Here is a 20,592-nt window from a genome sequence, read left to right on the forward strand (position 1 = left end):
TCTGGTTTGTGTGTGTACACCTCTGTAAAATGTAGGCTCCTTGAGGACAGAGTCCAGCCTCTGGTTTCTTTGGTATTGCTTATAGCATTGGCACAGTTCTAGGTACCCAGCTGCTAGCAGATCATTTGGTGGGGAGCAGAGTGGGGTTATGTTCAGGTCTTATCCCCAGGCTTTCATGGAGGTACTAGTCTTGTAGTCAGAAACTGAGCTGGGAGCAGAAGTGGCTACATCTCCAACCGCTGGACTCCATGTCATTGTCCCCCAGATCCCAGCTGGCTATCATCCCCCAGGAGCCCTTTTTGTTCAGTGGGACTGTTCGAGAAAACCTGGATCCCCGGGGCCTACATAAGGACAGGGCTTTGTGGCAGGCCCTGGAGCAGTGCCACCTGAGTGAGGTGATTACCTCCATGGGTGAGTGCTGGAGCCTTACCCTAGAGCAAGAAGGGGGCAGGGAGGGCCTGGGCCCTGCAGTGAAGGTGCTTTCCTTGCAGGTGGTCTGGATGGTGAGCTGGGTGAGGGGGGGCGGAGCTTATCTCTTGGGCAGAGGCAGCTGTTGTGTCTGGCCAGGGCTCTCCTCACAGATGCCAAGGTAAGGTGAGAGAAAGAGACAATAGAGAGGGCCAGGAAGGAGGCGGGGGGCAAGGGGGTGGGGAGGTGGAGTCCCGAGAGGTTTTAGGGGACCAAGTTCATTTTCCTTTTAGAGCTGAAAGTGTGGTAGGGGTTGTTCCTTGGGCCAGGCCCAGCCCACCCTACAGCCTCTCCTTTGTTGTCCCCTACCGCATTCCCTTATTCCAGATCCTGTGTATTGATGAGGCCACAGCAAGTGTGGACCAGAAGACAGACCAGCTGCTCCAGCAGACCATCTGCAAACGGTTTGCCAACAAGACAGTGCTGACCATTGCCCATAGGTGTGCAAACACCCAGTGACAGCCTAATCAGGGACTGTGGTAGCATGCACCCAGAGCCTCCATTGCTTTCAGGGACCCCAGTGGTCAGGGCCTTAGAGATCCTGCCCCTCAAATCTCAGCTCTTCCTTCTCCAGGTACTGCCCAGGGCCCTTTGTAGCACATTATCTGAGGGACTTTGCAGTCCCTTCCCCAGCACCAAGCCAGGGGCTAAAGCCTATGGGGACAGACCTGTGTGTCCCGAGGAGAGAGGAGGGAAAGCAGGTCAGTGTTCTCACTTAGGTCCTTGTCCCTTATCCCTTACACTGACCATCTTCCCTGTCACAGGCTCAACACGATCCTGAACTCAGACCGGGTGCTGGTGCTACAAGCGGGTAGAGTGGTAGAGCTGGACTCCCCGGCCACCCTGCGCAACCAGCCCCACTCGCTATTCCAGCAGCTGCTGCAGAGCAGCCAGCAGGGAGTCTCCGCCTCACTCGGAGGTCGCTGAGCTCAATCCCACACCCTGCAGGGTTCTCCCCTCTCTCTGATCCAGGCCGGGCCTGTACAGAGGTGCTGGCTGCTTGTTTACATTCTCCTCTGGGGCTCTACCTCTCCACACTTCCCCAGAAGGGAAAAGGGCACCCTGGGTTACTCTTTGGAAATCATTCCTTGGTGGGCAGCATCCTGAGGCTTCCCCAGAACCAGGCCTCTGCTCTGGCCCTCTTGCATCTGGAACGCCAGGTGGGTTTTTCTGGCATAGGAGCCCACTTGCATTTTCATAGTTTTATTTGATAAAATCCCATCTTACATTCTGTGTATTAAAAAAATAATATTTCTGGTGTGAGGCTGAGGTCTCCTCTGTGTGTATACCCAAGCTGAAGGGTGGTGAGAAAGGACCACTCCAGTCTGAGGGGTGGAAGAGGTAAGGAAGGGGGCCAGAAAGCCCCCACCTCCATCACAGTGCTGTGGTCTTTCCAGGCTCAGGGGGCAAGTCAGGCGGTAGGGGGAGCCCTGCCGGCAGCATGCTAACCTGACACTCCTGGTCCTGGCACGCTGGAGCATAGTGTGGGGCAGGGTAACAACAGGGTCCAGGGGGGCAGACACCCCGGCGCCAGGCCCTCAGGGTCAGCAACACAGTAGCCAGAACCAGGGCAGCAGTGAGGGCCCCAAACACCACCAGGGCTACCAAGCTAGGCTCACCTAGCCCAGCCTCTTGCCTCCGCACCACCTCCTTCACTGAGATCCGCAGCAGACCAGCCCCTGCACTGTGAGGGGCTGGCCCCGTGGCAGGTACCACCACAGCTGAGGTGGGCCCTAGAGGGGTGTCCACTGTGGTTGGGGGGTGTGGGACAGGTAAGACAAGCTCACAGGTCTTGCCACCATAGCCACTGGGGCAGAGACAGTCGAAGTCATGGACACGGTCCCGACAGCGGGCCCCTCTCTGGCATGGGCGGCTGGCACAGTCATCCAGGTTGATGGTGCAGAAGCGTCCAGCAAAGCCCTCAGGACAGAGGCAGGAGAAGCGGTTTATGCCATCAAGGCAGGTGGCACCATTAGCACAAGGCCGCATCAGGCAGTCATCCACGTTCACCTCACAGCGGGCACCCACAAAGCCCACCAAGCAGCGGCATGTGAAGTTGAGGGCAAAGCCCTGGTCATCCTCGCACTGCCCGCCATTGCGGCATGGGGAGCTGCAGTAGGGGTGGGAGAGGACATGAAAGCAACTTAACAACACCTGTAGGGTAGCCCAGGTCCGTATCCTGACCTCTGCTCACCATGTCACCTTGGGCGACACTCTCCGAGCCTCAAATACCTCATTTTATTTTTTATTTATTTATTTTTGAGACAGAGTCTCGCTGTGTCGTCCAGGCTGGAGCGCAGTGGCGCGATCTCAGCTCACTGCAAGCTCCACCTCCCAGGTTCACGCCATTCTCCTGCCTCAGCCTCCTGAGTAGCTGGGACTACAGGCGCCCGCCACCACGCCCGGCTAATTTTTTGTATTTTTAGTAGAGATGGGGTTTCACTGTATTAGCCAGGATGGTCTTGATCTGACCTCGTAATCCGCCCGCCTCGGCCTCCCAAACTGCTGGGATTACAGGGCGTGAGCCACCGCGCCCGGCCAAATACCTCATTTTAAAAATGAGAATAAAAATAGTACCCAGCTTCCCTAATTGTGAGGGGGAAGTGAAATAATCAATATCAAGCAGTTAGCACAGGGCCCAGCCGGAAGGCAAGGCTCAGGATAAGTGTGCTATTATTATCCTTGCAGGCTTCTGGGCCTGATGTGGAAATGAGGACAAGTCCAGCCCTGCAGGCTGTTTCCTCATCCCTACTGTGACGCAGAAGGGTACAGGCCAATGTTCAGGAGAGGATGAGGGGAGACCCAGGCCCCTCAACCTCCCCACACCCACCCTCCCCAACCAGAGCAGTCACATGTTTGTTACCTCTCTAGCTCCTATAGATTGTTGGAGAAATGGCTCAGAAGGTACAAAAAAAGAGTTGAGAAACCCAGAACTAGGAACACTTTGGCATGCAGGGGTTTTATCTGAGTATCCCTGTATGGTCTGACCCTCAGTCCCCTACCCTCCCAACAGTCCTGCCTCTTTTCTCATCCCATCACCAGGTTCTGGTCTAACCTTCCACTCACCCCGAGGGCCCAGCACTCACCCTGCCTGTTCACAGGGTCCAGCCTTGCGCTCGCAGTCACGCCCATGGAAGCCTGGTAGGCACACACAATGGTACTCACCGCCCCCGTCATACATGCACTGGCCTCCATTCTGGCAGGGGGACTGCGTGGTACAGATATGTTCATCTGGAGAAGGGACAGGAAAGGCTCTGGGATAACCCCTCCCATCTGGTCCCCAGACCAGACTTGTCCACGCCTTCCAGGCCTCAGGTTCTGTGGGTGTGGCTATACTACAAACCCAGCCCAGGCTGGTGTGGTATACTAGGTAACAACACTGAATTTGGAGTCAGGAGGCTCCTGGCCCTGGCTCTCAGTCTGTCTCAAACTGACCTTGGGCTGGGTGCAGTGGCTCCTGTCTATAATCTCAGCACTTTGGAAGACTAAGGTAGGCAGATGGCTTGAGGTCAGGAGTTCGAGACCAGCCTGGCCAATGTGGCAAAACCCCATCTCTACTAAAAATACAAACATTAGGCTGGTGCAGTGGCTCACACCTATAATTCCAGCACTTTGGGAGGCTGAGGCAGATGGATCACTTGAGGTCAGGAGTTCGAGACCAGCCTGGCCAACATGGTGAAACCGTATCTCTACTAAAAATACAAAAATTTGCCAAAGTGGCGGGTGCCTGTAATCCTGGCTACTTGGGAGGCTGAGGCACGAGAATTGCTTGAACTCGGGAGGCAGAGGTTACAGTGAGCTGAGATCGCACCACTGCACTCTAGCCTGGGTGACAGAGTGAGACTCCATCACAAAACAAAACAAACAAAAAAACAAACCTGACTTTGAGCAGGTTATAGCTCTTCTGTAGGCCTTAGTTTCCTCATCTGTAAAATGAGTACAATTTTTAGCAGCTGCGTTTCCTACCCCATGGGGTTATGTTGAGGATCAATTCAGACAACACAAAAAGTCTAAGATTAACAAAATGATAAAATACTATGTATTTGAGGATTTGACAAGGACACAATAGGCACTCAATAAACACTGATGGCTGTTCCCTTAAAAACTTGGGGTTCCCAACCAACAACTACCCTTCCTCCCCCCTACCTTTGTCACAGAACTTGCCTGCCCAGCCACTATGGCAGATGCACTGCCATGGCTGGTGGCAGGTACCATGCTGGCAGCCAGGCATCCTCACACAGCGCTCACAGTGCAGCCCCTCCCAGCCCGGGTCACACCTGATGGGGAGAAACACAGGGTCAGGGTTCTGGGTTGTGGATGTGAAGAAATGGAGGAGACAGAACCAGAGCTTCTAGAAACCAAGAGGACATATGACAGCCCCTAAGGGAAAGCAGACCTGTTCCAGGTAGGTGTAGGACTGTGCAAGGTCATAGGACACATATATGGAATCAGACCATCAGACACCAGCTCTCAAACCCTGGTTCTGTATTTTTACCTGAGCCTCAGTCTTCTCATCTGTAAATTGGGTATACACCTTGCAGGGTTGAGTAGAGGAAGAAATAAGATGTCTATAAATGCCTCCAGTACCCCTCCTGGCATGTCTGAGGTGCTCACAAACATTTAAAGAAGAATGACCTTGAAAGGCCATCAGGGCGGGGTGCGGTGGCTCACGCCTGTAATCCCAGCACTTTGGGAGGTCGAGGCGGTTGGATCACTTGAGGTCAGGAGTTCAAGACTAACCTGGCCAACTGGGTGAAACCCCGTCTCTACAAAAAAATACAAAAAATTACCCGGGCATGGTGGTGCGCATCTGTAATCCATTATTGAGGAGGCTGAGGCAAGGGAATCACTTGAACACGAGGCAGAGGCTGCAGTGAGCTGCAATCGCACCACTGCACTCCAGCCTGGGCAACAAAGCGAGGCTCCGTCTCAAAAACAAAACAAAACAAAAGTCATCAAGACTATCCTCCCACCATGATTCCAGGGCAAATGCTTGACCCATATTTTAAAAGCCTTCCAGGGGTGAAGAGTTTCAAAGACCCCCAGCCAATTGAACTGCCTGCCCCATCAGCTCATTTCCTTATGTCCACTTTCCTCCTGCTACAGAATTTGCCCAATCTCCACCCTCCACCCCAGTGAGTCAACTACTCAAACTCATCAACGAAGATACTCTTTCATTGTAAGTGTTTCTCCCCAGCAACTCTCCCTGCAGCATTTCTTTTCCAGGCTAAACAATTTCCCTTTCTCTCTTTCCTTTATCTTTCCATTTCCTCATGGCACCCAATCCCCAAGCTCTCTAAAGCTTTAGGTCTCTCTCCCTGTATCTTGAGGAGCAATGGTTCAGACAATCCCTGGATCAGATTTGGGAGATTAAAGAAGTGGAGAAATAAAAACTGGAAGAAGCAAGAAAGGTGAGGTAAAGGGGAAAGAGGGGCTGGCCAGTCAGCCATAGGAGTGATGAGGCATGAAGAGTAGAGTGTGAAGCCCCTAGACACTCTGTTGTGCATGTGAAGGGCTTGGAAATGGGTACCAAAGGGTTTGGGGGCACGTGCTCAGGACAGGTACCTGCAGGAGCCGTCAGGTGCACAGCAGCCGTGGGCCAGGTCACAGTGGGAGCTGCAGTCATCGGCTGCAAGAGATTGATGTGGGAGGGGTCTGAGTCAGGGCACAGCTCGCTGGGATGCGGGACTCAGGAGAGGACTGGGGTTCCGGTAACTGAGTGGACTCAGCCCTAGGGCAGGACATAACACAGAAACCCATCCCATTCCAAAGAGGCAACCTCGGTCTTGCTTGCCTCGCGGGTCGGAGCGACTGCAGTGCCGTCTCCGGCCGGCAGAGGTCAACGTGCAAGCGAGGACGGCTGGACAGGGCCGCGACTGGAGCCCGGTGGACGCGCTCACCTCGGACAGGCTGACCGGGAGTCCCCAGAATGCACAACAGGCACACAAGATGCAGGCAGCGGCAGCCGCTGGGCATGGTCAGCGCCGGCACCGGGGGGGGACGGACGGATGGACGGCCGGACGCGTGAACACCTGTGGGACGGCACCGGTTGGGAGGCGGTCGGACGCGGAGATAGCGGCACGGATACGGGTTCCAAGTGACAGGAGCCGCCGAGGGAGAGGGGCGCCGGGACAGAAGAAGGGGATGGGGGTAGCGGGAGTGTGGGGGCAGGGAAGGGTTGAGCAGGCGAGGAGAGCGAGGAGAGCGAAGACAGGAATCCGGGAGCCAGGTCTGAAAGAAGAAGGCGAAAGATGGGCAGCGTGGAGCGAGGCCAGGCGCGGGAATGGCTGGGGCTGGGATCGCAGTCAGAACAGAGGGGTCCGCGGGATGGGGACAGCGCCAAGAGCGGCCTCGAGTACCGAGGGAACGCGGGGGCCGGAGGGTGGGACGGTTCCCGGCAGCTAGCAGTCTCCGCCCCACAGCTCCGACAGCCCCTCCACCACTCTCTCCCAAGTCCCCTTCCTATCTCCGCCGCACTGGGCTCGGCGGCAGCGCGGGGCCTGGAATCCCCACCGCACCCGTAGCCCCGCGCGCCCTGTCCCCTCGGTCCTCACCTCCGGCGGGGAGGTGCCGCGCCCCGGGGCGCAGAGCGAGGCGGGATCCGACGGGCGCCGCCGAGGGGCCGTGGGGGAGCGCTGGGCCGCCCCTAGCTGGCCGCGGGGCCGGGCGCCGAAGCGGCTGCCATACGAGCCGAGCGCTCGGGAATCTGGGGCTCCAGGCGACCCCGAGCGGCGGCGGCGGCGGCGGCTCCTCGCGCGCGCTTAGGCCCCCTGCCAGGGGCGGAGCCCGCCCCCCGCCCCCCCTCCCGCGACGCACGGCGCACACCTAGCACCCGGCGCTCTCCGGGGCCCCGGCCCTCCGCGGCCACCCAACGCCCCGGACCCAGCTTCCTTCTACGAGAGGCGGAAATCTTAAGAGTCTCAATGGGAGCAAACTATTAAGCCAGAGGCCCGCGACCCCGTTATTCTCCCATCTCCCATGCCCACTTTCCCGACCAGCGCTCCGCGGCCCACGCCCCAGCCCTGCCCTAGCCTGTCCGCCGCTCATCACGCTTCTCATATAGATCCATGCACACGCAGGCAATCGCTCCCCTCCCTCCGCCTGTCACCAGCCCACGCCTCCCCGCCTGTAAAGCCTTCATCACCGGCTTCATCTGTGTGCTCCTTTGCTCCTCCTCGCCCTCTGCTTCTTCCCGTCCATGTCGCCGTCTCCAGCCTTCCAAGATCAACCTATCCCTATATAAATATAACCCGATCCATCCACCCACCCACACCCTGGCCCTACCCCCACCACCCTTCCCTCCCTCAAGTCTCAGCCCTTCCACCGCATTCCTTTTTGAGACTGCATCCGAGAATCCTTTCTGGACTGGGAATGTACCTGACTCCGTAAATGTGAGCACAAAACCCCCTCCACCGCCGAGTTCCTTCTCCCGTACCCTATCACGTTCGTCCTTGGCCTCAGGCTAATCCTCAATTGCCCAAACCTGGAGCTCAGATTGAGAGTAACGGAGGGGGTGTGGGGGAAGGCTGTCCTCCAGGCCTCTTTGCCGCTCCTGGCTAATGGCTCAGAGACACATTTCAAGACAAGGACCCAGCCAAGCGCGGTGGGCTCACGCCTGTAATCCCAGCACTTCACGAGGCTGAGGCGGACGGATCACCTGAGGTCAGGAGTTCGAGGCCAGCCTGGCCAACATGGTGAAACCTGTCTCTATTAAAAATACAGAAATTAGACAGGCGTAGTGGCGCGCGCCTGTAATCCCAGCTACTCGGAAGGCAGGAGAATCGCTTGAGAACCTGGGAGGCAGAGGTTGCAGTTAGCCAAGATCGCGCCAGCTGCATTCCAGCTTGGGGGACAGAGCAAAACTCCTACCCCCACCCCCATCCCCACCCCCCCACACACACAAAGGCAAGGACCCAAAACATAATATCTAGTTTGTGGAGGACAACAGGGCAGGGGTCAGGAACGCTAGTGTCCATCTCTAGTCCTTCAGATTGAGATTTCACCATCTTTGAATTCAAAACATTGGAAGGAGCAGTCCCTAGTCCGTGCAGAGCAGCTTCCCACCTTCACATAGCCACCTCCACAAGCACAGAGCCCCTGGACTCATTTTTCCTGAAGTCTCGTTGGACATAACACTCACACCCACCCAGCTCCCTAGCTGGCCTCCTCTCAACTGTGATCACCTCTTCCCTGAAGAGCTCTCTGAATTTGAGTAATGACATGGCTCTACCATTCATTTTGTTTAAACACATTTTTTTTGGTAAAAAATTGCAAACAACCTATAATTCAAAAATTACTGTAGGCAAATAAATTATGCCACATCAACACTATGTGACTGTTAAAAATACTTTTTTTTTTGACATCTAAAGATGTTCAAAAAAGCTAAGGATATGTAAAGTGGAGTGGGGGGAAGCCGGAAACAAAGAAGAATGTGTTTCCTTTTTTTTTTTTTTTTTTTTTTTTTTTTTTTGAGAAGGAGTCTCGCTCTGTCACCCAGGCTGGAGTGCAGTGGCCAGATCTCAGCTCACTGCAAGCTCCGCCTCCCGGGTTCACGCCATTCTCCTGCCTCAGCCTCCCGAGTAGCTGGGACTACAGGCGCCGCCAAGTCGCCCGGCTAGTTTTTTGTATTTTTTTTAGTAGAGACGGGGTTTCACCGTGTTAGCCAGGATGGTCTCTATCTCCTGACCTCGTGATCCGCCCATCTCGGCCTCCCAAAGTGCTGGGATTACAGGCTTGAGCCACCGCGCCCGGCCAGAAGAATGTGTTTCAATGTCGGCAGTGCTTTTCTCTGGATGATCGAATATTAGAGGTTTTTTTTTTTTTTTTTCTTATTGATACTTTTCAGCATTAACACTTTTTTTTTTTTTTTTTGAGACGGAGTCTCGCTCTGTCGCCTAGGCTGGAGTGTAGTGGCGTGATCTTGGCTCACTGCAAGCTCTGCCTGCCAGGTTCACGCCATTCTCCTGCCTCAGCCTCCAGAGTAGCTGGGACTACAGGTGCCCGCCACCACACCCAGCTAATTTTTTTTGTATTTTTAGTAGAGACGGGGTTTCACCGTGTTAGCCAGGATGGTCTCAATCTCCTGACCTTGTGATCCGCCCGCCTTGGCCTCCCAAAATGCTGGGATTACAGGTGTGAGCCACCGTGTCGGGGCCTTTTTTTTTTTTTAAACAATGAACATCTATAACTTGTTTTTTTTGTTTTTGTTTTTGTTTGTTTGTTTTCTTTTCCTTGAGATTGAGCATCACTCTGTCGCTCAGGCTGGAGTGCAGTGGTGCAACCTTGGCTCACTACAACCTCGTCTCAGCCTCCAGTATAGCTGGAATTGCAGGCGCAGCACCACCACACCCAGCTAATTTTTGTTTTGTTTTGTTTTGTTTTTTGAGACATTCAGTGCTTTTCTCTGTCAGATATCATTATCTGACATTATGTTAAATATTTATTTGTTTATTGACCATCTCCCCACTACAAAGCAGACTCCAGAGGTCTGGGATGTTTTCTTGCTCGTCACAGCATCCCCAGTGTCTAAAACAATGCCTGGCGTAGTAGGTATTCAATAAATTTTTTCAAGTTCTGCTTGTTTAATTAAGTATTATTATTATTATTATTATTATTATTATTTGAGACAGGGTCTGGCTCTGTCGCCCAGGCTGGAGTGCAATGGCTTCATCTCAGCTCACAGCAACCTCCATCTCCTGGGTTCAAGTGATTCTCCTGCCTCAGCCTCAGCCTCCTGAGTAGTTGGGATTATAGGCGTGTGACACCATGTCCAGCTAATTTTTTGTATTTTTAGTAGAGATGGAGTTTCACCATGTTGGCCAGGCTGGTCTCGAACTCCTGACCTTAGGTGATCCACCTGCCTCAGCCTCCCAAAATGCTGGGATTTCAGGCCATTCTCCTGCCTCAGCCTCCTGAGTAGCTGGGACTACAGGCGCCCGCCACCTCACCCGGCTAGCTTTTTGTATTTTTTAGTAGAGACGGGGTTTCACCGTGTTAGCCAGGATGGTCTCAATCTCCTGACCTCGTGATCCGCCCGCCTCGGCCTCCCAAAGTGCTGGGATTACAGGCATGAGCCACTGTGCCTGGCCACTCTTTTTTTTTTTTTGATATGCAGTCTCGCTCTGTTGCCCAGGCTGGAGTGCAGTGGTGCGATCTCGGCTCACTACAACCTCCGCATCCCGGGTTCAAGCAATTCTCTTGCCTCAGCCTCCCGAGTAGCTGGGATTACGGGCTCCTCATTCCACCACATCTGGCTAATTTTTTTTTTTTTTTTTTTTTTGTATTTTTAGTAGAGACGAGGTTTCACCATGTTGGCCAGGATGGTCTCAATCTCCTGACCTTGTGATCCACCTGCCTCGGCCACCTAAAGTGCTGGGATTACAGGCATGAGCCACTGCGCCCAGCCACTGTGACTTCAACCTTCACCCAAACAGCTGAAGAAACATTCCTCCAAACTAGCTGGTCTCACTTAAATTCATGACTCTCAAATATTGCTTGTGTTGATCACCAGTGCTCTCAGATGTCCTTAGTTCTGCACACTCCTCCACCCACCCCAACAACTATTTTATTCTCCTCTCTCCTCCAACCTCCACCCCCTCCTCCTCTCTGCTCACTCTGTTGATGGTCTTGCTCTCAACTTCATGGAGAAAATAGAAGCAATCTGAAAGAATTTCCACATGCCCCCACCACCTACCTGCATCTGTCTCCATATACTCTGACATCCCTCTTGTTACTGTACATGAACTGCCTGTGTTCTTACCTAAGAGAATTCTTTCACCTGGGCACTAGTTCACATCCTCTCTCACCTGGGTAACTTCAGGGCTCTCCAATTCTCTCCATCTCTTCTGCATCATCAGTTTGCCTGCCTCTATGAGAGCATTGTCATCAACCTCTCTCAGATCTTTTTTTTTTTTTTTTTTTTTTGAGACGGAGTCTTGCTCTGTCGCCCGGGCTGGACTGCAGTGGCCAGATCTCAGCTCACTGCAAGCTCCGCCTCCCGGGTTTACGCCATTCTCCTGTCTCAGCCTCCGGAGTAGCTGGGACTACAGGCGCCCCCCACCTCGCCTGGCTAGTTTTTTGTATTTTTAGTAGAGACGGGGTTTCACCGTGTTAGCCAGGATGGTCTCTATCTCCTGACCTCGTGATCCGCCCGTCTTGGCCTCCCAAAGTGCTGGGATTACAGGCTTGAGCCACCTCGCCCTGCCTTCAGATCTTAAATAAATAAGTAAATCACCTTCCTCAACCCCCTACATTTGTCTGCTCTTCTTTACTGAAAACTCTTCAAAAATATTAGTCTATCCTTGCTCTCATCACTTCTCCTCTCATTCTGTCTTGAACCCACTCTCACCCCACCATTCCAGAATCACTCTTGTAAAGGTCACCAGTACCCTCACCACTGCCAAATCCAATGATCAATTCTCAGTCCTTATCTCACTGGCTCTGTTAACTGCATTTGCCAGTTTACTGGGTTTCTGGGATCACTCACTAGCTTCTTCACCTCTGCAATGGCCACCCCTTCTCGGTCTCCTTTGCATCCTCCTCATCTTCTCAACATCTTCCTCAGCCCCAGGGCTCCATCCTCAGACCTCTTGTCTTTTCTGTCTTCACTCACTCCTTTCATGATCTCATCCAGCCTAAGTTTTGGGAATGCTAGCTGTAAGTTAATGACTCCCAAATTTATATTTCCAGGCAAGCTTTCTGCCTGAAATCCAGATGCGTGGGTCTGGCTGGGCATGGTGGCTCATGCCTGGTAAGCCCAGCACTTTGGGAGGCTGAGGTGGGAGGATTGCTTGAGCCCAGCAGTTTGAGACTTCAGTTTTGTTGTTCAGGCCTGAGCAACATAACAAGACCCTGTCCTTATTAAAATAAATAATAAATTAATTAATTTAAAAATAAATTTGGTAGTACCAGACTTGGGTGTCTGACTGCTGCAAACTCCTGATCTCCAGCCCAAATAGTCTTCCTTTGTCAGCTGTACCCATTCCAGTCAATGGCTAGTCCATCTGTGTAGTTGTTTAGCCCCAAATCTTGGGGTCATGCTTGAGTCTCCTCTTTCTCCTATAATCCACATCCTGCAAATTCCGTTGCCTCTGCCTTGAAATTCATCCAGAATCTGACCACTTTTCACAATATGACCTCTAACACCCTAGTTCAAGCCCCCATTATCTTTTGCCTGGAGTACTGCAATGCCTTCTTTGTTTGTTGTTGTTGTTGTTGTGGTTGTGGTTGTTGTTGTTGTTGTTGTTTTTGAGACAGAGTTTTGCTCTTGTTGCCCAGGCTGTAGTGCAATGGCATGATCTGGTCTCACGGGTGGCGACCTCTGCCTCCCAGGTTCAAGCAATTCTCCTGCTTCAGCCTCCTGAGTAGCTGGGATTACAGGCATGCGCCACCAGGCCTGGCTAATTTTGGATTTTTAGTAGAGACAGGGTTTCTCCATGTTGGTCTCGAACTCCTGACCTCAGGTGATCGACTCGCCTTAGCCTCCCAAAGTGTTGGGCCGCAATTGTTTCTTAATTGGTCTTCTATTGTGCAGCAGCCAGGGTGATCCTGATGGAAAGAAAATGGAAGCCAGCTAAGTGTGATGTATTATCCCAAACTGGATTCTGAAACAGAAAAACATCAATAGTGATAAAACTGGCAAAGTCTGAATAAAGTCTAGAATTTAGCTTATACCAGGGTACTAATGTTGGCTTCTTAGTTTTGACAAATGTACCATGGTAAAGTATAATGCTAAAACTAAGAGAAATTGGGTGAGTCATATTTGGGAAATTTCTATACTATCTTTGGAACTTTTCTATACATCTACAATTATTCAAAATGTAAAATTTTATTTAAAAAATGGAAGTCAGGCCGGGCGCGGTGGCTCAAGCCTGTAATCCCAGCACTTTGGGAGGCCGAGACGGGCGGATCACGAGGTCAGGAGATCGAGACCATCCTGGCTAACATGGTGAAACCCCGTCTCTACTAAAAAATACAAAAAACTAGCCGGGCGACGTGGCGGGCGCCTGTAGTCCCAGCTGCTTGGGAGGCTGAGGCAGGAGAATGGCGTAAACCCAGGAGGCGGAGCTTGCAGTGAGCTGAGACCCGGCCACTGCACTCCAGCCTGGGCGGGGCAGAGCGAGACTCCGTCTCAAAAAAAAAAAAAAAAAAAAATGGAAGTCAGATTTTGTCATGTCTTTGTTCCAAACCTTCCAGCGGTTCCCATCTGATCTTTTTTTTTCCATCTGATTTTATTCCCTGCACACTCCCACCTCATTCTGCCACATCCAAACTGGCCTCTGAGTCGATCCTTTTTTTTTGTTTTTTTTTTTTGGAGGTGGACTCTCATTCTCATTCTGTTACCCAGGCTGGAGTGCAGTGGCGCGATCTGGGCTCACTGCAAGCTCTGCTTCCCAGGTTCACGCTGTTCTCCTGCCTCAGCCTCCGGAGTAGCTGGGACTACAGGCTCCCGCCACCACACCCAGCAATTTTTTTATTTTTTATTTTTGTTTTGTTTGTTTTTTTTTTTTTTTTTGAGGCAGAGTCTCACTCTGTCGCCCAGGCTGGAGTGCAGTGGCCGGATCTCAGCTCACTGCAAGCTCCGCCTCCCGGGTTTACGCCATTCTCCTGCCTCAGCCTCCCCAGTAGCTGGGACTACAGGCGCCCGCCATCTCGCCCGGCTAGTTTTTGTATTTTTAGTAGAGACGGGGTTTCACCGTGTTAGCCAGGATGGTCTCGATCTCCTGACCTCGTGATCCGCCCGTCTCGGCCTCCCAAAGTGCTGGGATTACAGGCTTGAGCCACCGCGCCTGGCTATTTTTGTATTTTTAATAGAGACGGGGTTTCACCGTGTTAGCCAGGATGGTCTGGCTCTCCTGACCTCGTGATCTGCCTGCCTCGGCCTCCCAAAGTGCTGGGATTACAGGCGTGAGCCACCATGCCTAGCCCTGAGTTGATCCTTGAACACATAAGCATGTTCCCTGCCTCAGGATCTTTGTACTAGCTGTTCTCTGCCTGGAATGCTATAACCCAGATATTTTCATAGCTCACTCACTGAGTTCATTCAGCTCTCTGCTCAAATCTCTTGTTAGCAAAGAAGCCCTCGCTGATCATCCTATATATTAAATAATAACCCCATCTCTGTCCCAGGATATTCCCTTACACTACTTTAATTTTTTCTTTTTTTAAATAAAAAGCAGTGGGCTGGGCAGAGTGGCTCACGCCTGTAATCCTAGCACTTCGGGAGACTGAGGTGGGTGGATTACCTGAGGTCAGGAGTTTGAGACCAGCCTGGACAACATGGTGAAATTCCGTCACTACTAAAAATACAAAAAATTAGCTGGGCGTAGTGTTGTGCACCTGTAATGCCAGCTACTCGGGAGGCGGAGGCAGGAGAATTGCTTGAACCTGGGAGGCGGAGGTTACAGTTAGCCCGGATCATGCTGCCATTGCACTCGAGCCTGGGCAACAGACGAAAACTCCATCAAAAATAAAGACATAAATAGCAGTGAACACACCTCCCTTATACTACTTTAATTAATAAAGAGCCACACCCTATATTTAATTTTCACCACAACCCTGCCAGACAGGTATTATTATTATTCTGGTGTTTTTGTTTGTTTGTTTGTTTGAGACTGAGTCTCTGTTGTCCAGGCTGGAGTTGCAGTGGCACGATCTCAGCTCACTGCAACCTTCACCTCCTGGGTTCAAGTGATTCTCCTGCACAGGATTGGAATCTGGTCACTGGTTGGCATTGGTTGTGTGATCCTGAGAAAGTCTCATAAACTTCTCAGGCCTCAGTTTCCCCACTTGTAAAATGGGGAGAATAGCACCAGCCCTGTTCTCTAACAGTATCCCTGTGAGGGTAGAATGAGAGAGTGTGTGTAAAAGTCAGGTATGTGTACAGGAGGTTAGAGAGTAGGGGCTGAAGGGAGTGGTTGTGGAGGCATTGGGGGATCCCTGATAAAGTCAGTTTCCTACCCTGGAGCAGGAGAGGGGTTTGGCAACAGAAACAATGATGGGAGGCTGAGCTGGGCTGTGCTGGGGCTTGCCTTTGAGCAATTGTTTCTGTCCTAGTGTCTTCAGGAATCCAGCCACTATTAGCCCCTTTACATAAAAGGCATCCTTTAGTCCAAGTTTCTGTCTCTGTGAAATTTTTCTAGCACCCTCCCTTCCCCCATTTAAAAATCACCCAGTAAAGAGGGCTTGTCTCACTGCTTGGATTTCCAAGAACATTCCTGATACAGTTTGGCTGAATCCCCGCCCAAATCCCATCTTGAATTGTAGCTCCCATAATTCCCACAAGTTGTGGGAGGGACCTGGTGGGAGATAATTGAATCATGGGGGTGGTTTCTCCCATACTATTCTCATGGTAGTGAATAAGTCTCACGAGGTCTGATGGTTTTATAAGGGGAAACCCTTTTCGCTTGGTCCTTATTCTCCCTCTTCCTTGCCGCCATGTAGGATGTGACCTGCTCCTCCTTGCCTTCCACCATGATTGTGAGGCCTCCCCAGCCATGTGGAACTGTGAGTCCATTAAACCTCTTTCCTTTATAATTACCCAGTCTCAGGTATTTTATTAGCAGCATGAAAATGGACTAATACAATCCCCCACCCAATACTTGTTTTTGGCAGAAACCCTGCTATTCTTTGTGTAACTAGAGCTTAAAACCTTAAAGCCTCCTCTAACTCCTCTATTTTTTTCCAGCTGGCCACCAAATGTTGTCCAGTCCTCCTTCTCCCATGGCCCTGGGTCCATTCTGTCCCACTGCCTCAGCCCTTGTCAGCACCCCCTCACCACGCCAGGCTCATGACAAGCATTTCCTATCTGGTCTTGCGGTCATCAGGCCTACCGATTTCCCTCATGCACCCATTCTGCAGTGTTCCTAGAGGCTAAACATCCTACGATGCCACTGTTATCACCTCACTCCTCAGGTCAGCAGCCTGGGATCACTCCTATGACTCTTCAGGCTGTGTGATGTCAAGTCAAGAGTACTAGAAGTCACTTCAAATTCTGGCTCTATCGTCTGCCACTGGGTGGCCTTCACAGGAGACAGGAAACTCTCTGAGCCTCCAAGCCCTCACTGGTAAAATAGACAGACATTCTATGTGCCAGGCACTGGTCTAAGCACTCATGTACATGAACTCTTTTGACCCTCATGACAACTCTGTGAGGTAGGTGCTATACTTAACCCCCATTTACAGACGGGAAGACAGAGGCACAGACAGCTCCAGTCATCTGCCTGTGTTCATGCAGTTAGTTAAGTGACAGATGAGCGATGAAGCCAGGCAGTCTGCTTCAGGGACCCTACTCTTACCGCTGTCCTACCCTTGGGAAAAGTGACTGATACAGTTGGTGAGGGCTCCTGGCTGATGCTTTTCACCTCTTGGCTCTAATTTCTGCTTCCCAGCCTACAACGCAGTGGCTGTTCCTTGGAGGATTTTGGAACAGGTTGGGCTGGCAGCCTTATGACTTTAGGATCTTCCTAAGCCTGTCTTAATAGTGGCTTCTTTTTTTGGGTGGTCACTAGAATATGAGGCTCATTTCTGGCTTTTACTCCAGACTTGAACGGTAACTATACTGTCCTAGAACACCCCAGTATCCCAACCCTCAGGATTCCCTACTTTCCTGAGCATTTTTCTGAGGGCTTATCAATAAACCCCTCCTCCAGGGCCCCCATTTATAAGGATTTATCTCTCTTGGCCTCCCCACCCTTCACCTGGAGAGTGGATTCTCAAGTTTCCCTCTTCCCTCAGTCTCCTTTTCACACAGAGTTTTGTGTATTGCCAAATGAGAATGGAGAGACCAGAGAACAGGGAACAAGTGCTGTTACTCTTCATTCACACATCCATTGACCCACCCACAGGTTGTGGGCACGAGCAGGGAGGGGACCCCAACTTAGTGCCAAACATTCAATATACGTGAATTGAATGAGTGACTGAATTAATACAAATGAAAAAAAAGTGCTAGGCCCTGACCTCAAGCAACTTACCGCCTAGCAGGGCAGACATATTCACTTACCCCACACACCCCCAGTAAACCGGGGATGCAGAGGCACCTGTGGACCCTAGACTTCATGGAGACCCAGGGGCATGCAGAGCTGGCCCTTGTCCTCACCAGGTAAGGGATAATCCTGTCCCTGCTTGTTCTGGCCTGTCACTGCCTCTCCAAGACAGTTCTGGTCAGCCCAACAAGTGGGGTACCCAGGGTGGAGACAGAGTCTGTGCTGGGAAGGAGTCAGGCACATCCAAGTAGCCCACTCTTTGTGAGGCCTTCTGCCAGCTTAGGGTCCTTTGGGTCCTGAAACAATGTTCTCTCCCTGTGATTGTTTCCTTCCCCCATCCCACCCCTACCTCACCACGAGAGGTGGAGCCAGTGGCCCCAGGGCTGAAATCCAAACCCAGCCATTGTTCCCCACCTTTTGGCTGTTTGTGTGCATGTGTGTTTTGGCACACTTACCGTGTGCCTCCAGGGCTGTTGTGCCAAAGCTCAGGCCATGCATACCATGCTTAGGATAGCTGAAAATACCTGCTCAGGGAAAAAGGGAGCTGGGCCAGGGAGGATACCGATGGTGGACTTTAGGGTGAGTTGAAAAGTGATAGGAGGCTTTGCCCTCTGATAGGATGAATGTGCAGTAATGCAGCTCCTATCCAAAATGTCAAGCAGGCGGGGTGTGGTGGCTCACACCTGTAATCCCAGCATTTGGGGAGGCCAAGGCGGGTGGATCACCTGAGGTCAGGAGTTCGAGACCAGCTTGGCCAACATGGTGAAACCCTGTTTCTACTAAAAACACAAAAAATTAGCCAGGCATGGTGGAGGGTGCCTGTAATCCCAGCTACTGGGGAGGCTGAAGCAGGAGAATTGCATGAACCTGGGAGATGGAGGTTGCAGTGAGCCGAGATCACGCCATCGCACTCCAGCCTGGACAACAAGAGTGAAACTCTGTCTCAAGAAAAAAAAAAATCAAGCAAAAGAACACACCCATTGAAACCACAAGGGTGTTCAGATGCATGTACACAGATCTGGAAAGACAAGAGGGTCACTCATAGCCAGAACTATGCATGTGAAGCATCGCGGTACCACTCATTCATGTGCTTATGGAGCTCCTCCCACTCTGGAACTACACAGGGTGATGAGGTGGTGGAGGAGGCACCAACATCACATATGGGTTGTGGTCCAGCCCTTCCAGTAGCTGCTAAAGGAGTCATCCCTGGAGATTTACTTGAAGTTTCTGGGCCAGGTGTCGTCGCTAACGCCTGTAACCCCAGCACTTTGGGAGACTGAGGCGGGCAGATCATTTGAGGTCAGCAGTTTGAGACCAGCCTGGTGAAAACCCACCTCTACTAAAAATACAAAAATTAGCCGGGCGTGGTGGTGTGCACCCAGCTACTCAGGAGGCTGAGACAGGAGAATTGCTTGAACCCGAGAGGCAGAGGTTGCAGTGAGCCGAGATCGCACCACTGCATTCCAGACTGGGTGATGGAGTGAGTTGCCACTTACAGAGTCCAGTTAAAAATAACGAGGTTGCCAGGCGTGGTGGCTCATGCCTATAATCCCAACAGTTTGGGAGGCCAAGGCAAGCGGATCACCCGAGGTCAGAAGTTTGAGACCAGCCTGGCCAACATGGTGAAATCCCATCTCTACTAAAAATACAAAAATTAGCTGGGCTTGGTGGCATGTGCCTGTAATCCCAGCTACTTAGGAGGCTGAGGCAGGAGAGTCGCTTGAACCCAGGAGGCAGAGGTTGCAACGAGCCGAGATTGTGCCGCTGTACTCCAGCCTGGGCGACACAGCAAGACTCTCTGTCTCAGAACAAGAAAAAAGAAAGAAGAAAGTACATTTCTTTTTTTTTTCTTTCTTTCTTTCTTTTTTTTTTTTTGAGACAAAGCCTCACTCTGCGGCCTAGGCTGGAGTGCAACGGCGCGATCTTGGCTCACTGTAACCTCCGCCTCCCGGGTTCAATAGATTCTCCTGTTTCAGCCTCCCAAGTAGCTGGGATTACAGGCGCACACCGTCATGCCCAACTAATTTTTTGTATTTTAGTAGAGGCGGGGTTTCACCATGTTGCCCAGGCTGGTCTGGAACTCCTGAGCTCAGGCAATCCACCTACCTTAGCCTCCCAAAGTGCCAGGATTACAGGCATGAGCCGCCGCTCCTGGCCTGAAAGAAAGTACATTTCAAGGCTATATTTTATGAATAAGGAGAAGGGAGAAAAAATGGTTTCCACAGTAAGCTTCAGGGTTACATCTTGAGACCCCAGAGAAAGGAAAAGAAAGGTTTGAAAACGCATTTTGAAGTTAAGCTTCCTGGTTACACTTGCAAGGCCAACTTTCAGGTGTTGACCTGGGATAGAGGGAGGACTTCCTGATTCAACAAAGAGATGAGGGGCTGGAGAACTACCCAGGCCCTACTGGGTCAGAGTGAAGCAGAGTCTGACAGGTCCCAGTGCAGTCCAGAAAAGAGACATAAACCACTCCTGCACTTTCTGAGCTTTCCCAGAATTCAAATCACAGTCTGAGAGGGCAGGCACAGACTCTAGCCTCAGGGTGCCCGAAGTCTGAGGTGGGGGAAACAAGCTCTGCTCTCAGGGAGTTCCTGCTTTAGAGTTGGGAAAGTGAGATCTCACCAGAAGCCAGAAAATAAGACTTGGTATCATGTAAAGATGTGTGGATGGCCAGGCGTGGTGGCTCATGCCTGTTAATCCCAGCACTTTGGGAGGCCAAGGCAGGAGGATCTATTGAGTCCAGGACTTCAAGACCAGCCTGGACAACAAAGTGTGACTCCGTTTCTATAAAAAAGTTAAAAAGCATTGCTGGTACAGTGGTGAACATAGATGCCCTCCAAAAAATAAAAAAAATTAGGCAGGTATGCCTAGAGTCCCAGCTATTTGGGAAACTAAGTCTAGAGGATCACTTGAGCCCAGGAGTTTGAGGTTACAGTGAACTATGATCATGCCACTGCACTACAGCCTGGGCAACAGAGTGAGACTCTGCCTCTAAAATAAATAAAACAAACAAACAAACAAACAAAATAAGAACACAACACTAACTCCTAATTTTTTACAGCCCCTAGCAATAACAATTCTATTTTCTTTCTTTTCCTTTTTTTTGAGACAGAGTCTCATTCTGTCACCCAGGCTGGAAGGC

General features: G+C 51.5%; 2 protein-coding genes across 10 annotated transcripts in view; one reads left to right on the plus strand and one right to left on the minus strand.

Moving 5' to 3' along the window:
- The window catches only part of ABCC10 (ATP binding cassette subfamily C member 10), a 24,394-nt gene extending 22,662 nt beyond the window's left edge, over positions 1–1,732 (plus strand). For 3 of the 7 annotated variants that reach the window (XM_033217245.1, XM_033217246.1, XM_033217249.1), the window contains 4 exons: positions 266–411; positions 492–589; positions 796–908; positions 1,233–1,732. In XM_033217245.1, coding sequence (XP_033073136.1) covers positions 266–411; positions 492–589; positions 796–908; positions 1,233–1,395 — 520 coding nt within the window. In that variant the 3' untranslated portion in view covers positions 1,396–1,732. Of the gene's footprint in view, positions 1–169; positions 412–491; positions 595–795; positions 909–1,232 lie in introns of those variants that run through there. The other 4 variants (XR_004438742.1, XM_033217247.1, XM_033217248.1 and 1 more) reach the window with 4 other exon arrangements.
- On the minus strand, positions 1,656–8,254 carry DLK2 (delta like non-canonical Notch ligand 2). 3 transcript variants are annotated; one of them, XM_033217254.1, is made up of 6 exons: positions 7,613–8,254; positions 6,369–6,500; positions 6,034–6,097; positions 4,633–4,745; positions 3,555–3,606; positions 1,656–2,578 (listed from the first exon to the last, which is right to left on the minus strand). In XM_033217254.1, the coding sequence occupies exons 2-6, from the start codon at positions 6,442–6,444 to the stop codon at positions 1,843–1,845; spliced, it is 1,041 nt and encodes a 346-aa protein (XP_033073145.1). In that variant the 5' UTR covers positions 6,445–6,500; positions 7,613–8,254; the 3' UTR covers positions 1,656–1,842. The 3 variants fall into 3 exon arrangements, with proteins under 3 accessions (XP_033073145.1, XP_033073144.1, XP_033073143.1); XM_033217253.1 differs by having other exon boundaries at positions 3,555–3,699; positions 4,615–4,745; XM_033217252.1 differs by lacking the exon at positions 7,613–8,254 and adding an exon at positions 7,023–7,265 and having other exon boundaries at positions 3,555–3,699; positions 4,615–4,745.
- Between the last annotated feature and the right edge of the window lie 12,338 nt (positions 8,255–20,592).

Source organism: Trachypithecus francoisi, unplaced genomic scaffold, assembly GCF_009764315.1.
Source record: "Trachypithecus francoisi isolate TF-2019V2 unplaced genomic scaffold, Tfra_2.0 Lachesis_group10, whole genome shotgun sequence".
Classification (NCBI taxonomy): Eukaryota; Metazoa; Chordata; class Mammalia; order Primates; family Cercopithecidae; genus Trachypithecus; species Trachypithecus francoisi.